At 39.0% G+C, this 18,175-nt stretch overlaps 2 protein-coding genes across 5 annotated transcripts in view; both read right to left on the reverse strand.

Moving 5' to 3' along the window:
* Nucleotides 1-622: 622 nt before the first annotated feature.
* Nucleotides 623-3,077, reverse strand: kcna7 (potassium voltage-gated channel, shaker-related subfamily, member 7). Its single transcript, XM_044014482.1, has 3 exons — nucleotides 2,838-3,077; nucleotides 1,866-2,635; nucleotides 623-766 (listed from the first exon to the last, which is right to left on the reverse strand). Exons 2-3 carry the CDS (start codon nucleotides 2,547-2,549, stop codon nucleotides 623-625), a joined length of 828 nt encoding a protein of 275 aa, XP_043870417.1. The 5' UTR covers nucleotides 2,550-2,635; nucleotides 2,838-3,077.
* A 6,099-nt stretch (nucleotides 3,078-9,176) lies between these two features.
* The window catches only part of LOC122758922 (potassium voltage-gated channel subfamily C member 1-like), a 51,548-nt gene continuing 42,549 nt past the window's right edge, over nucleotides 9,177-18,175 (reverse strand). For all 4 annotated transcript variants that reach the window (XM_044013329.1, XM_044013328.1, XM_044013325.1 and 1 more), the window contains one exon: nucleotides 9,177-13,638. In XM_044013329.1, the coding sequence (XP_043869264.1) occupies nucleotides 13,625-13,638 (14 nt within the window). In that variant the 3' untranslated portion in view covers nucleotides 9,177-13,624. The remainder of the gene's footprint in view (nucleotides 13,639-18,175) is intronic.

Genomic DNA, 18,175 nt, shown 5'->3' on the forward strand with positions numbered 1-18,175 from the left:
ACAGAGACAGTCTAAGTCTAAGAGAACTAACATATAAATACACCCCGTTTTTGCTTAGCCTTATACAGAACCACACTCGCTGTTTCCTCCTCTTATCAGTTTGGTAAGCTAAGCTAATTGCACTAATGTACTGTATACCATAAAAACATGTATTATATCTAAGGGAGACCCAGCAGCAAAGTACTTAAATTTCAGAAGCCTGTGTCGTTCACTTTTGGCAACTTTATATTTGACATGGACAGCATTATGTTTCAGTCACAGATGTCCTGTCCTTCCATCTTCCGTGTCAGTTAGCGTTACATCAACTATTTAAAATGCCTTTCACTCCACATCATGAAAATTTATGATAGCCATGAAAGGATCCGCTCAGCATTTACTGTGTGTAAATATATAACCTTTCAGTTTCAGCACTGTTTAAATAAACCTGGCGTATTCTGTGTAGCTGTGAGTAGCAGGCCAGGGCCAGTGTTTATTTCAAAAGGTGGACATTTGTATGTGTTGATCTGCTTGAAGGGTTCTCCTAAGACTAAATATAACCTGTGAGATCTCCACTGGGAAACATGAGAGTGTCTTGCTGCACCACTCCTGATCCATCTCCACCTTCGCCGCTATCACAGGTCCCTTATCCCATCTCTCTCGCCACCGCGGCCATGTTAGCGTAGCCAATGTAGTTCAGTGGGTCTGCAGAGGACGCGCACAGGAATAAGTTACAGCAGTTTCCTGGCAGCTTGCTCGTGCAAAGGCAGCCGGGCCTAGCACAGCAGTCCTAGAGGAATGTGTTAACATGACCCAGTGTATGCTACTCATGCTGTGAGCCCTTTTAAGCCACCGGATGGCTTTGGCTCACCCTTCATCTGTGCGTCCGGGCACAGTGTGTGACCTTCTATTAACACACATAAACTGTCTGTTCACCAGGACTTTGCCTTCTCTCCTTTTATTTGTACTCCAGGCTCGACCTGATACTCCCCCCGTACTCTTCACCACTTCCTGAATCCAGTGTATCAAATTTAACAGCCGTCTAAAATAATCACACCATAAGCCTGTCTCACTCTCTCTCTCTCACCCTCTCTCTGGTCTGCTTCCAGACATATTGGGTAATAGTTTCCTCCGTGTCAGTATTTTTCCTCGTTAGTTTTCACGAACTGGCCGTTTACCCTTAAACACCTGCTTCCAACGTGATCATGTTTCCCTGTGACACACACTTCATTCAAGGCATTAGACCCTGGTGGTGTGATTCAAGTTACTATAAAGCAGTGCGACTGTACTGTTCTTACTGTGCTTTGTTGTTGTTGTTGTTGTTGTTTGATTTATATATAAGATACAGAAAAAGAAAAACGTATAATTCACTATGATATTACTGTTTTCATTTTTTTCTGAACATTTCTTTCAATTCAACCCAATTTCATTAATCTCCGCCCTAAATTATCCAAAGAAAGACCGAATGTGACTAAAGGCTTTTGTAAAACTGGAGAATATTCATTTATGTACAAGATTCAGTGTCAGTATTAGTCCAACACTCATTACTTGTTTTTCTTCAACCCCATTTTCTCAAGATTACATTGTTGTAATTTGACTGTAAATTTGACTAAAGCCTTTTGTCAAAGTGGAGAATGTTTATTTATTTATATACAAGATTCAGCATTGTGTGGGTGATATTGGTTTAAAATCACTATCACCCAAAACATACAGTATATAATAATAAGGCTCATGTGACCCCAGTGTGAGTGAGGGATGAACATGTCTGCCTTGCTACGGTAACCAGGTTATCTGTGTGGACTCTTATTAAGATGAAAGTAATACTTTGGTCTCAGGCCATAAAATTGACATTGTTTTCCCTCATACTGCGACAACATCACATGTCCTACCTCCCGCATCTCCTTCTCATTCCTGAAGTCAGGCAGAGTCTCCAGGCAGAAGATGAGGATGGACACCACCACGACCATAACACTGATGATGGCTATGATGCGAGCGCCCGATGATGACTCTGGGTGCTCAAAGAGCATCCACAGTCTTTTCTGGACCTCGTTGGACGGCAGTGGCCTCTCCTCCTCTTTCGGAAAACCTTCGTCCTCCTTGAAGCGGTTTATGATGTCCTCCCCTAGCTCGTAGAACATCAGCTCATCCATGAAGATGTCCAGCGGTATGTTTGTTGGCCTGCGGAGTCTCCCGCCTGACTGGTAAAAATACAGAATGGCATCGAAGCAGGCTCGGTTCCGGTCCAGGAAGAGCTCATTTCGAAGAGGGTCAAAGTACCGAGACCTCCTCCCGGGGTCACCGAGCAGGGAGTCAGGGAACTGGGCCAATGTGCGAACTTGGGTTTCATAACGCATCCCTGACACGTTGATGGCGAGTCTTTCACTCAACGCCCATCCACTCCTCCACAGAGACCCGGTTCGGTTCTCTTTCCTCTTCTCTTTCTGATTTCCTTTGATCTCCTTCACCCCTTTCTCCTCTCTGTTGAGCCGGTTCTTCAGCCGTTTATCCTTCTCTCCATCACTCTCTTTCCACGTGGCTTCTCTTTCAACCTCATGCGGGTCACTGCTGTCCATCCCTTTCAGTATCCCAGTGCAGGGAATGCAGCAAAACACTTTCCTGGGAATTTGGAGAACAACTGGACTTGCAAAGAAAACCGTGTCTGAAACCAGAGTGATATTCCAACAATAGTTTCCAGTTGATAAACATTGTGGATGGCATTAGAAGACAATGACTGTAAGGAAAGATACTATAGCAGTGTCAGGTGGTTTAAAATACTCAAAGTGTATTTAAAGTGTGACCTATGTGGAGAGACATCATGAGCAAACCATGTTGGTGCAGAGCAAATGAAAGTGTTTACTCACTAAATGTAAAGCAGCTGCTGACAGATACGAGTGGTGGAGATGAAACATCACATTGTTGGTCTTCTGTGGCTCCTCAGGTTGTCAACATGTCCATCTGTCATACACACGGTTCTTGTCCGCTGTCCTTGACACACACTCGCACACACGTCCACTGCCAGTCCGGCCAAACTCTGAGTGGGTCGTGCTCCACCTGTGTTTCCAGTTGTTTGCTCAGGGAACATCCACGAGCTTGTCCCTGTCCCTCGCTGCCTCACGTTGTCTATCTTGAAATTCTTTGGGAATGCTGTCCTGTTGAAATCCAATCTCTGCCGGAGCCCTCCTACCCCTCCCTGTCCTTTCCCCTCCATTTTGGCCAGGGGAAAAGACAACCTTCACTCTCACTATCAAATGTCACCACTGCCTGGCACCGTGTGGCGTGAGCATGGTACTCTGATTGACAGATGCACCTCACAGTGCTCAGTCTTATTTAATTAAGTGTATTACTGAAGAAAATTGTATCCATATTTTCCACTACATCATTAACATCAAATCATAGCTGTTAATTGTTTAATTTTAATATGTGGGTCAGCTGAACCAGTTTCGTATTCCTATCACTTTATACTGTACAGGGGTCTCAAACTAACCCTAAAACCTGGGGGCCACAGAACATCTAGTCTGGTCAGGAAGGGGCCAGTCAAGAGAAAAAATAGTTCAATGTGTTGGGAAAAAAGCATCTGTTCAGTCAAGGCAATGGTACATGGTACATGTACTTGAAAGCGATACTTGAGTAAAAGTACAAGTATCTTACCAGAAAATGACTTTGGTAGAAGTTAAAATCACCTTTTAGTATGTTACTTGAGTAAGAGTCTTAAAGTACCTGACATTTACTGTACTATCAAATTGTATTTCATTTATTTATTTATTTTTAAATTACTCAAACTATCAAAAGTCATTTTCTGATATACAATATACTTAAGTATTAGAAGTAAAAGTATTTAAACACACAAAGTGAGCAGTTACAATTTTGCATTTATTGTGGCTTCTTAACAATAAAAGCATAATAATATGTACAGGTGAATGACATTAAAATGAATTTTCTGTCATGAATGGTGACAAACTCTCTCAACCTCCCTGTGTCTGCTTGTATTTTTGAAACTATGGGAGTCTGTGGAGCTTCTAGACGTCACACTGTGTTTTAATTCAACAAAATCTCGCTAGCTCACCAGTTGACCGCTCAGCTGAGAGCTGAAACCCGGAGACCAAAGCCTCGGTGTAGCTGGTGCGTTTTAAGTCCACTTGGAGCCAAAATCTGAAGCTAACAGCTAGTGCCGCTTAAAAACAACTAGCGACAACAAACAGGCATTACGTCACCAGCTCAACTTTTATTATGTAGTAACGAAGATGTTTCAGGGACAAGTATTGGAGTAAAAGCAAAGGTTCTCAGAAATATATATAACTGTCATATCCTGATATTTATGTTATACTTACCTGCAGTACCACTCCACACCACAAAAGGTACGGTTGACCTTCAGGGTCAGTTTGGTATAATGAGTTTATGAGTTTAGAAAAAAAGACACCGGATACAAAAAGTGATAACCTTCTGTGTTGATGCTCCGTTTTGTTCGTAATGAAATAAATACTAACTACGATTATCCTGAGTGGTGCAATCATAAAAATACTGAAGTTACCACAATAAAGTACAGATATGTGAGATATATGAGCTAAAACTGAAATGCTATAATAGTGTTTTTATTTACAGTGTATATGTATAAACGAAAACGAGCAAATAACACACAGCGGCGAGCTGTTTGTCGACAGACTTTCCTCGCAGAATCCACACAGGACTGAGGCAGAAAAGGCTCCGCTGTTGTGTTTGTTTCTGCAACACACACACACACACATAAACACAATTAAATTATCTTTTTGTGTTATGTCTATCAAATTTGTAAATTCATAAATGTCTACACGGTTACCCACTCCAGATGGCAAACTGTTGTGACCCAGATCACAATAAAAAATAGTTATTATTTTAGGTCTGTAAACTAAAATATGTTGAGTAAATGACTTTAAACTAAATTATTTAATGTTCAATTATTAACATTTTTTTATTTTGATTAAATGATTATTAAATTATTTTATTTGTGTCTTCATAGACGAACCAGAACATGTTTATATCCAGAGAAAGCAGAATTTAATGGCATTCTTTAAAGAATTCCAGAGCTTCATTTGTTGTTGTTCTATAATATTCTATAATATTGAATGACTGTTAGTGATGGTGGAAATGAAAGAGATGAAGAACAATGTTTCTGTTTCATTAAAACACAAACAAATCATAAATACTGAATCAACCAGTCGTTCAGATTCACTGTTGTTTAAATGTGCCAAAGCAGACACTACCGTGTATCACCACCAGAGGGAGGTGGTGATGTTTTTGCACAAAGAAGACAAAGAAAGAGGCCTCTGCCGACATTTCCTCACAGAGGAAGATGCAAAATGTAATCCGTTTCTCTTAAAGGTCACTTTAACTGTTTTTCTGTACATACTTTACATTCTATAATGTTTATATTTCATGTTAATGCTTATTGTATATATATATATATGTGAGTGTGTGTATGTGTTTAGTTAACCTTATTAAGAGTGTCATTTTAGTTGATTTAGAGTATTCTGATTTTGATAAATGATGTGTACATAAAAGACACGTGACACTTTTATGACGAGCATTGAGAGGATATTGTGGTTTTTGTAAAATGGCTGTAAATTCCTTCAGTGTCATGCAGCAGCACAGAGAAACCATAGCACACACATTTGAAACAGACAGTGATAGTTCATGACTCATCAGTCCTCATTCCAATGTGGGCAGGATTCATAGCATGTTCTGAAATGACAATGCTAATTTGATATAATAACATTGTGCAGTTATACTCATTATACCTGATTGATAATAAAGTTTTAAAGTACGACATGTCAGGTCTGGTTTCTAGAAGATAAGAGGTTATTTGACATAGAGGAATATATTACCTCACCATTCTCAAATATCATGACACAGTTACAGTCGTCTTCAAAATGATAGATTATCATTCCATGACATGTCTTTATTTTAGATGATCACAATGATATCATCGTCTGTGCAGCTTTAAATCAAATCAAACAACTTCCTGGAAACGCTGCAAGTGAAAGACTTGCTTTAAACTTCCCGTCACAACTTAAATGAGATGTCTTTCAGTTTCTTGGAAGACTTTGGGGTTGAATCGTCCAATGATATACCAGTCCCTGTACAGTGGTGTTGTGTTTCCCATTGTCAGTACAGGATGTTACCGCGGTTCGAATTACGGGGGAGTGAAGGGGAGCTCGGCTCCCCTGAACAGAGCTCCGGACGCCACGTGCCTCGGTCACGCTGGCAGCCTGAGATGCGGCAAAAACGAATGGGAGCGATGCTGGATTCAAACCTGTCAGAGTTCACTGTGCACTTTAAATCCAGGATGATTGACCAATACGTCGCGAAACTTGACAGATCCTTTATCCTTATGTGCTTTTTACAGGGTTGGAAACAGGTCGAGAGGACATTACTGGAGACTTCAACTTCCTGGTTAACTTCCCTTCATCTTTACCCCAGAGAGTCACGGAGAGTTTACAAGAGCCTGGAGGGAAACACGTGGACGCAACCTGGCTTTGTGACAAACATTCAACTCTGGAGTCTACCGGCTAAAGATAGTGTTGTTGTCACTGAAGCATGACTTATGGCGTGTTTCCACCGGCTTGACTCGACTCGGCGCGGTTATTTTGCATAGAACCTGGTCCCTGGTAGTTTTTTCAGGACCTGCTCTGACGAGGTTCCAAGTGAGCTGAGGCGTCATCAGACTGCCGAAATCAAGCCGAACAATGCCGAACTGTAGATCAGTTAAAAAGACTTAACAATCCTAAAAACGTGGGTTAATCTCCACCAATTACCAGGGAAATGACTAAAATCTCAATATTTAACAGAGGAGTCTGGTGTATTTACGACAGCTAAATTTCAGTTCAGTGACTGTAGACGGAGTCTGTGCTCCGGTCCTGTTCAAATATTTTTAATTTACTGATTCTAATGAGTCAGTTAAACTGAAAACAACTGCTTTACAAGTCCCGAGGCACTCATTTGTTTGTGTGTATGTGTGTGTGAAACAAAGTCTTGGCAGTTTCATGCAGCCGTGCAGTGATGAGTCGGTCATATTTTGTCGTGGAATTGGACGGGTTCCCACCGCTCCGTCTTCTTCTGCTTCTTCTGAGCATGTTTGATAGCAGGGATTCACCTCCACCATCTCTCCGGATCTGTGGGGACCTGGTCAAATGTTCTTCTGTCAGTCTGTCTGAGACTGTTTGGCACAACAACTCTCCAACATCTCTACTGTTTTGATAAAAACAGTCTGACATATATATCTAGTACATACTTCTATAGAGGTATTAGAGGAGCTTCACTGAAAGACTACTCTGAGACACTGAGCTCTGAACCATCGTCTACTTCTGTGTCGCAGACTTTGATTTTCAGTGCATTGAGTTTCCTGAAATAAATAACTGAATAATGGTGAAATGTTAGCAGTATTGGAGTATTAGCTGAAGTTTTTTATTTCGAGAATGAAGTCTTAAGTTAAGTTATAAGTTATATTTTGGTTTGGGCTTCACACAAATAAGGACATCACACATCATTAGCGTCAGGACAAAAGATTGTGCAAGACACGGAGTCTGTTTTGAAGAAAGAATCACACAAACCTGGAGGAAATCCTCTCTTGTGTGGAAGAGGAAATGCCGCTTCCATCTGTGTGCTGTTGATTTAGTGCTAAATGAAATATTTGGCTCAAGGAGTGGAACTAAGCTAAGCATGATGATCTGTTGCTATTTAATAATTATATTAATAACGATAATTCATTTCATTAAATAATGATTTTTAAAAAATCTCATAATATGACAACTTATTTTTTAATATTACTACTTTATTCTCATACTATTGTGACTTTTTCCTCATAATATTATGATATCCTGATTTTACTCTCATAATCAGGAAAGATGACTTTAATTTCTCTTCCGTTTGGCTCTAACATTCTGTCGTATATTACATACCAATTTCTGAACATTCGTCATTGTCTCCGCTAAATAAACCTAACGCTATTCCTATTGACGTTATTACCGACATCATCCGTTCCCTCTTGAACTTCTCTTCACCGAGTTGAAGAGTGCTGTTTGTCGTGTGTAGTACACACACACACACACATGACAGGGGCGTGGCGTGATGTGACACAAAAGGACACCAAATTGATGTTAATTTTTTTTATTTATTTTAAGTTCATTTCAATGATTTTGAAGCCATTTTTAATGTCTCTGAAAAAAAGCATCTCTTGACTGTTAGTCGGTTATTCATTCAAGCTGCTATGGAGATTGGTTCACATTAGGTCGCGTTGACATTCATACATTTTAAGTCTCGATAGTAGAAATATGTTCAATTATGACACTTTATTGATATGTTTCTATTTTCTCTTCTTTCTTTTTTTTTTTTACTCTTCAAAATATAAAAAGATAGATCATGAACATTCCATTGAAATATACTTTATACAGTTCTTAATGGGCTGTTCTTTGTGTTCTGACATTTTTCAAAAAAATAAAACTCCGGCATAAGTCACAACCAGATGCTCCAGTGACCACCTCCTCTCCCCATTCACTCTCCTCTGAGACCGCAGTACAATGGACTCATACCTAAGTCTGTTTTATACAGTGTGATGGTATGTGGGATGAACATACATCTTTAATCTTTGGAATGCTTACATGAATGCATGATCTATCGCGGTAGATGGATGAATATGGGTGGGTTTGATTAGTACGGTGAGTATCACATTATTTCTGATTAAAATAACAAAAACAACCAAAAAAACAACTCGCCAGGGTGATTACATTTCCTCACTTTGTTAAAATAATAATAATAATAATGATAATAATAATGATAATACAGTGATTACTCTGTAGAATGTGTGGTTGCAATCATCAGGACTGATGACAATACAGTAAGTGTCCATCAGTGGCATTTGTGATGCCGATTGCATACCTAATGTATGTATATATATATATGTATGTGTATGTGTATATATATATATATATATATATATATATATATATATATATATATATGTATATGTATGTGTATGTGTATATACATATATATATATATATATATATATATATATAAATGTGTTTGTGTTAGTGTCACATGGAACATGTCTGATACTAACTGACAGAGAGGAAAATAAAACAGACTTGGCACACTCAACATTGTAACTCATTCTGTTCAACGTGGCCAAATCGAGTGGCAGTATTATGCAGTAGAAAAGGAAAGACATCTTCTTTCTTTCTTTCTTTCTTTCTTTCTCGTGTTGTTGTTTTCGTTAGCCTGACATAAGCAGAGCAGCCACAATGCAGAGAATGAAGAAACAACAAAACCCAACAGTGGCGAAGAAAAGTAAAAGACACTTGGACTTGGCAGTAAAAACACAAACAGCAGGGCAGAGCACAAACTGTTTGAGCTCGAAAATATCCAATAACATCTCTTAAAGCCATTTTTTTTTTCAAAATAAGGGAACTAAATTGTACGTTTCTTTTAAAAAATAAAGTGGGGGGCAACAAAATGAACAAAATGAAAACCCCAATGGATGATTTGTATTTGCCACCAGACAGAAGCAAGACCCTGTAAAACCACTGTAGAGCCAACACGAGTCTTGGGAAGTCTCTGTTGTCTACATTACACTGTTGAGCCTCATATACCAGTGAGCCTCCAACTGCAACTGTGGACCATTTAGCTGCCTGAGCTGAGCCCTGAACCAGCAGGAACTCCAGCTGAAACTCACTTTATAAAACCAAACCAAGGATGACTCACACAATGAGACTTCTAATTTCATCGCTCACTCCTTGGTGGACACTGGTTGTCGCTCGCGTTCTCCCTTTTCTCACGAGGCTTAAAAAAAAAGAAAAAAAAAAGGACCTTACTGACGTTGTTTTGGAAGCTCTGGGTCTCTTTGATTGGTGCCCACGTGACTGCTGCGTGTGGTTCGAGAGCGGTCGACTACAGCCAGCGGGATGACGGTAGGTCGGTAGTTCCATGGTTAATGACGGGTGCCATCGAGGAAAAGAAAGGCGAGCTACTTTGACACACTCATGCCGACACTGTGAGTGTGCGAGTAGTTTCCAGTTGTCTCTGAGAGGAAGACGTTTCTGCTCTACGACACGGCACAGTGCTCATAGTTATCAGGACTAGGCTCATGACAAACAATAGTAGGAGGCTAAAGGGGACATGTCAAGACTGTGGGGATACGTCCCCCTCCGGATATTATCATAATGTTATAATGCATGCGTTTTTTTACACATCACTGTGAGGTGTTCACATTATCGTTGCCTATATACTAGAATATGTTAAGAAACAAAAATAGCAAAACACCTACGTCCAGACGCACACACACACACACACACACACACGCCAACATCATGCCTGAGTCCTTTGAACGAGACAAAAACTTTGGAAAGGCAGTTGGTTCCATGCAAACCTGAAATCTCTGTTGGCCAATACAGTGTAGTACGCTGGAGAACCTGAGGGCTGTTTCACAAAACCTGCTCCACGGTAGTTGAGTCTGCCAGTGATTATAAATGATAAAAGGGAACCAATCACACACTTCCCACCCTTGGGTTGCGCTACAGGCCAGTTTACCGCGGCGGCGAAGAGAGAACCGGCGTCTAGCGGCTTTTGTATGCGTCCAATATGACGGCTGTTGCTTCCATTTTAGGAGACAAAAAAAAAAAAAAGCAATTAGACGCTATTATCACACTGAATCTGAACCACTGGTCTGGCATTTTGAGCTACATCTGTTCACGCCTCACGGAAGGTGGGTTTTCCAGTTATCCTGTCTTAAATGGGCCTCCACTCCTCTCGGAGGCAGTGATCTCTACGACGCATACGTTGCCATGGAGATGTATTGTGGATAACCAGGATAACAACCAGTCTTAAATAATCCTGTTGTCTTATCGGTTATTCTCTTCAAAGAACAAATATAAGTTGCCAACGTATCGGACTTGATCTGATTTGAAGAGAACAAGGCTGCTTCACAGTAATCCTAGCTTTGTTAATCCTGCGCGTGTGAAACAGCCCTCTGCAGTTGCACTCGAGGACCAGAACTGCCTTTCCCAGCAAAATCCTACCACGGGCACATCCAAGGCCTTTCTGGATCATTTCAACATTGAGGTGTTGAAGATGCTCTTAAGGCTCCATATAATGTGCCCTGCTACAATCATGTGACAGGTCTTGTATTATTGCCAAAGGAAAAGAAAAGCAAACTATGAGTTGTGTTGCGTGGAGCTGGAGTTGTAACACTGCTGCTGCTGCTGCTGCTGCTGCTGCTGCTTCGGTATCGTTGTGCAAATGAACCAAGGAAGAAACATAAAAAATAACTTTCGTGACAATCTTTGCACAAATGCACGTTTTGGCAAAGTCTGAAATGATCGGCTGTCTGACTGAACGGTTAGAAAATATACTGCTCAGTGCATAACATGGTGAAACAATAGGAATGAGGAACATATAGGGCAGTAGTAGTAGAGGGAGACATTTCATCAAACTAAACAGAGTTCAGGGTGTACTTTGCAAACATACAGGTTTCAATATTCACATTTTTTTTTACTTTTCAAAACAAAATATAGCTCTTCTCTGTCATTATAATCTTTTTTAAAACATTAATTGCATATGATTTTTTTTAAATTCATTTTATATATACTTTTTTTTGTATCTCTAGCACCCTTGTCTTCAACTAAGGGCTTGCAGAAAAGACAGTCATGCAAAGAAGTCATGCTGGTAAACAAAGTTACAAAAATGCATTATCTTTTTTTTTTTTACTCTCTCCATTTGTTCATCTCAGCGTCCGTCCTCCTGTCCTCCTGTCCTTCTGTCCTCCCCAGAGTCTGTCATCGTCTCTCCTTCATTCCCCTGGTGCTTGTGGGAAAAGCACCTGTGCCCTCCCCTCGTGACAAAACATCCTTCTCCAGGACTTTGACTCCGTTCACCTTGTGATGCCAAAATCTCCTTTTTTTTTTCCCCCCATCATTTGCATCCAATATTTTTTCCCCCTTCCGTTTCCATTCTTGGATCTTTTCTGCTCAGAAACGTCCTCCAAAGCCATGGATAGTAGATTTGTTTATCAAAATATAGATTTGTTCTCTCTGTACACTTTCACACTTGTTCTCGTCATGGTCCACTTGGTCTCGCTCTCCCCTGATGGGACATCCTTATCTTGACATTGACTCGCCAGTGAGGCAGTCGTTGGCAGCAAGAGGGACAAGAGAGAGCTGGGGGCAGTATACATCTGGGGTATTTTGTGCCTAATTGGCAGTGTTGGGCTTTGAGTTGGGGCGGGTGGTGCAATTATTTGATTGGTCCCTTTCATAATGACAGATAGCACATAGTTTCCTACTAATGACAAGTTTTATGTGACCTAAAAAGTGCCTTCATAGTATGGGGGTGGGGGGGGTCCTTTTCATAATTTAGACCAGGCCAATATCCAGTGATATTCAATAAAGCTTGAATATTGTTCATTAGGACTTCTGTCTCCTTGAGTCTGTCGTTTTGTGCATTATAGGCATGGGATGCTAGTGGCAGTAACTACTTTTAAAGGAATGACTTTGTGCCAAACGGTGGCCAGAACGAGGGTGAGTACAAACCTCGTCCTTTCTCTTGAACTACAATACGTTACAGGTCAACGAGCAAGGTCACGCTACAGGACCTTTGGTGGATTGATGGGGCGGAGCCATGTCAGTACATGAGAGATAAAGATCAGTCTTTTGCCACCACGTTCCTGCCAGGTCAGTGTCAATGTCCAGTGATGTCGTACATGATTTGTTGGAGCTGATGCTACATGTGCTTCGCGTGTTGTTGTTGTTGTTGTTGATTATCTCGTTTGGTGTGAGAAGGGCAGTGTTTCAGTCTGAGAGAAAGTGAATGGAAGACATAGTTTCAGTGGTAAAATGCGCTGTACATCTGCTCGACATGGATAAGGAACTGTAGCATGGTGCTGTGCATTTGTGATTGATTTCAGATGCACCGTTTGCATCGCGCTTCTTCTTTTTTCGTTTCTCTTTTTTTGGAATGTCAAGTGTTGACGACTAAGACCAATCCTTTGTCTCTCACGTACTTTCAACCTTTGTTTTTTTTTCTTCCCTGGAAAGGAACCTAAGAGGAAAATGACATCTAAAAGATCCCCTGTATGCATAAATTCCTCTGTCTTTGAACAGACGATGTCAGACTAAGTCAAGTTATTTCCCAGCCAACAAATGCTACAAGATGTTAGCAGAGATGCTACATTGTTCATTCAGTTCTTTGTGAAGATGGGTGTGTTTTTTGTCAGACAGTTGCTCAGCACTGCAGGCGGCGCCGAGTTGGTCTTCATATAAGGTGGTGAGAATAATGAGACGTCATCTGGAATGTTTAACCAGGAGTCCTGTTCTCTCCCAAAGTGTGTCAGTGCAATGCTCAGTCATTTGTTTCCCAAAAAAAAAGAAAAAAGGAGGAAAAAACAAAACAACAAAACAAAATAAAAAGGTTCCAAAAGAGTTCCAAGAGGCTGCTTTGGTAACAATGTGAGGAGCAGACCATGTGATTTTTAAATTCATGATTAACCTCTGGTCTCTCTCTCTTGTCACCCCCAAAAGATCTCCTTTCAACTGTTCGTCCGTGTCACATACGCCGCTTACGTGGCTCCCGCCGCAAATTTGTGTTTACTGGTTACTGAGACTCCTCATTATAGAGAAGGCGAATGCTAGAAACTTAACACTGCAAAGACAAAAACAGACAGTCATTAGTGTTCCGCTCACAAACACACACACAGTTACAAACAAATCAGTGAACTTGAAGCTTAGCTCAATTGGTAGCATTACAACATTACATGTATCCAGATTGTTTTATACAAGCACTCGACTAATATAAAGCAATCTTGACCTTTTTTTTAACTATGTTTTTAATTTTCCAAATTGCATGGATTTCCACAGCGCTATTAAAAAAAAAAAACATTTACTACAAGGGAAGTAATCAGGGATTACCATTACCTGTAAACTGCTGGTTAACTTTGCATGTCAGAATAAAGTTCAGAAATTTAAAAGCTAACACCTCTCAGTGTCGACACAAAGGTTAAAGACAAGAGAAGAAACACAAATGAGAAAGAAAGGACTCTCTGCCAACGTACATTTAGATTAGACAATAAAGAGAAGATGTGTGTGTGTGTGTGTGTGAGTGTGTGTGTGTATCATACATTACATGGAAAAAAACAACACATTTTTGACAAATGGACATACAAATAGGAATCTTTGTGACATGGCTGAAGGATCAACATCATACAAACACAGGAGCAAATGACACGACACATCATTACAGGGGGATATAGCGCTTCTTTGGTGCGGCGTCACAAGTACATTATGTTTCTATAAGCCACACATTAGCTCGTCCAGTCCACTCTTCATGTCACTGTGTTCTTCTGTCACTTTCCACAGCACAGTGTTCTTCACAGGTGATCTTTTCACTTCGAGTCGTGTTGTAAATGTTATGGGGTTTAAAGGGTTAGAGGAGAGTCCAGGCTCTCATACAACCTCCAAACAACTATGAGAAAGCCCATATTGTTCTATACTGATTCACTATCCATTGTTACATTGTTACAAAATTCTATTTCCTGAACACAATCTATATTATTATTTTCACACACACATTAAATGTAATTCAGCTTCTCTATCATTTTTATTTCCATTTTTTCTTCCTAACCCACACAACACCAAAATACAATCTTCATTTCTAATCCTTTCTTTCTCTCTTTAGTTATTTTTTGACAAGTTTTGTGACTTTATTCTTTTAAAATTGCATATCATTGAGTGGCAATGTGTATAATGTCTATAATAACTATGTATCACTGCCTGTCTGGTCTTATCCATTGTCACGTACTGCATATTTGCTATCACTTAAAGTTTCCAGTGTGTAAAATGTAGGAGAAATTATTTTCATTTCACAGAAATTTACAATAAAATACTTAAACCAGAGCGATTTTTATTATTATTTTTATCCGGAGCAAATTTTACATACTTAGTAAGTACTTACGTTTCCCTATACATACACAATGCAGGTGTTTAATGTGATATTAAGCTTGTCTTGAGGTTTTTTCACAGGAAAAGTGTAAATGCTGTAGAAGTCAGTGTCAACACAACTGCCATTTAAACTCTGGTCATTTAGCTTTGGGATGTCTGTTTTACATTAGCGTTACACTTCATTTTATAATCCCAATAGAAGTGTAACTGATGTCAATATTCAGTAACAATTTACGATAACGGTGCATTAATTAGCATTACTTACTGCTGGTATATGCATTTACTAACAGTTAACTAATGTTTTAACCTGCCATTTATTCATGTTGTTAAGTTTAATGAGGTTATTCACTCATATATTGTCCAAGGATCTATAACGCTACTGTTAATGTCAGTAAAAGCTGTTAACTCCCTGCTAGTTTTTAAATGTATTATCCTCCATTGATGCTAACAATGATTAATCCATGGTAAATTAAGCTCATGTAAGTTATGTATATATTTGTGAATCATTTGTTAAGCCATTCATGATCCACTTTAAGAAGCATTAATAAAGATTAACAATGGTAAATAAATGCTGATTCCATACTCCCACTGTTTAGCTGATGTAACCAGTAGCCTTACAAACATTGAATAATGTATTAATTAATGAAAACCTTACTGAACTTGAATAACATTATTAAATCCTGAGTTAAAACATTAATGAGCAGTTAGTAAATGCTTATTACATCATGTATATTATTGTTATTTAATGTACCTTCATTGTTAAGTATTACAGACAGTGCTAAAAGTACAAGTTCACATTAGCATTCATTCATTCATGTTCATGTCCAACAACAGACAAACCAAGAAAAGACATTTCTGCTAAGCTATTTAGACTGTTGAATTAAACATAATTAAACATGATTTACATGAAATTACTACAAATAATGAACAAATGTGTGTAACCAGAACACCTCACTGTCCACACTCACAAAGTATGCATAGATATGTTCATTTTCATGACTTTAATGTATTCACATGTGTTGTTACAGACACCGAATGTGCATATTCAATAATAACTACAGAGCTATGTAACATTGCTTGGAAGGTTTAGCTAGTTAAATCTAGCTCAGAGCCTCTGCGCCTCATAGAGGCACTTCTCACAACATCTGCCTCTTCTCTTTCCTTCAGAATCTCCTACATGAGTTGCTTTGAACTTTCCAAACTACTTTCTCTCCGACACCAAAGTCCATACGGAAAATCACTATTTAAAGGACTACTTCACCGAAGCGTAGCTTTAGCATTTAGCTTTGTATTGCTAGAACTCGAACTAGAATTACAGTGACACTTGGTCCTGTTAGCGGAACTGCTAGCAAAGATGGCGGACACTGTTTACATTCTGGGAATGAGGTCCAGTGTCACTGGTGGGCACGTAAAAAAAAAAAAAGACTGAAGATATTTCTCGACTCAGGGGAAACCGAGGTTAGTAGGCACAGTTTTTCAAAAATACTACTCCTATTCTAGTAATACAAAGCTAAATGCAAATCGGTGAAGTATTCCTTTCAGCTCACATCCGCAGTGTGTGCCCTGATGTAAAATTGATTTTCTAAATGGACTTTGGTGTGGGGAAGTGAGTGGTTGGAGTGGTAAAGGGCTGTCTAATAGCCGTGTTTTCCCTGTAAGCATGTCTGTCTCACGCTGCCTCAGTACCCAGTACAAGCACCTTTTTTAAAAAAAACTGAACAATCCCTTTAGAAAAAGATAGATGTGCATGTATGGACATTTTTTAAATATTGCGTACACTCCAAATGAAGTGGTTAAACTGAAGGATGTAAACTGTAACATCCACATTGTGGCATCTTACAATTCCTCTCTATTTCTCTCTATTCTTATATGATCACAAAATGAATTCTATTTTATTACATTTTAAATGTCGGATCGTAGAGGTCCACTATATTTTCACTGTACAAGTTGAGTGTGCTCGGTGTGACACAGTGAAGAGCTGCAGTCACTGGAGAAACAAAGAATTTCAGACAACACTAACATGATGGTGATACAATATTGTGTGCATACAAAACTGCACGTGGTAACTTCAGTCTGTAATTATACACAATGGACCTGTATTTGATGAAGCCACATAATCATTACTTGGTTTAACGAATGGTTAAAAACCCTTTCACGCAAACATTCAAGTGATGTTATTGTGATTCCACCTGCAGGCATAATACTGTTCATCTATGGGTTTTTCAAAGTTTGTCTGGAAGCACATTGATATTGTTTTGACCACATCTTATTGTATGAACATCAGTCTAAACAAACTTGTGTTATTCTAAAGCAATTACAATATTTTTATATATCCAAACATTTCTCTGTTTGCTTAAAAACAAAGAACAATTCATTAAAGCGTGATTTTCTCATGAGACATGACAGTTCCATACAAAACAAATAAATACCCGTGGCCGGTAAAAGTGAAGAAAACAATGAAAAATTCCACCACAACATTGAAAAGACCTGAAATCAAAACGAGATAAATGGCTCGTGACACGTACAGTTAATCAGAGATAAACATGAGACTGTTCACTATATATACATATATATATATATGTGTGCGTGTGTGTCTTCAGGACTCAAAATAGATCTGCATATTTACATATGTGCACGGCATGTTTTCCAAATAAATATTGCATGTTTATTGCATATGTAAATGTGTCATATTTTCCGTTTACAAGTCATCTATTGTCTACTGTAGGTTAATACGGTGAATTGAGGAAGACAAAACTTCAGCTGTCGACTGAATAAATGAGAAAATAACTGGCATCATGTATTTCTTTTAATAGACTAATGATTTGCAACAGTCTTAGATAAACGTTGAATAGAAAAACGTACTAAAAACATAAATGAAGAAGCTCAGTTCACATTATTTGTGTTTATTAACTAGGACTGTTGGTAAAGTGCTTGCTTTTATTCAAACTAACATTAATTCAACTAATTACGCTGCAATTAATATAGGTTTTCTTTTTAGAGTTTTATTACTTTTATTATTATGGCCCTAATCCTCTTGCGTCATTTTTTTTAAAATTTTATTTTGGTAATTAGAACACTTTTTAAACTTCTAAACTGCATTTGATTATTACTGATTTGCACGACTGTCCACGTCAGCCAGTTTTTCTTTAACTCTGATTGCATAAATGTACCCATATATAGATATTAATCTATTAGATCAATTGCATCTATGGGATATTAACAGCATTATAATAAAACTAACT

Source organism: Solea senegalensis, linkage group LG18 (assembly GCF_019176455.1).
Source record: "Solea senegalensis isolate Sse05_10M linkage group LG18, IFAPA_SoseM_1, whole genome shotgun sequence".
Taxonomy (NCBI): domain Eukaryota; kingdom Metazoa; phylum Chordata; class Actinopteri; order Pleuronectiformes; family Soleidae; genus Solea; species Solea senegalensis.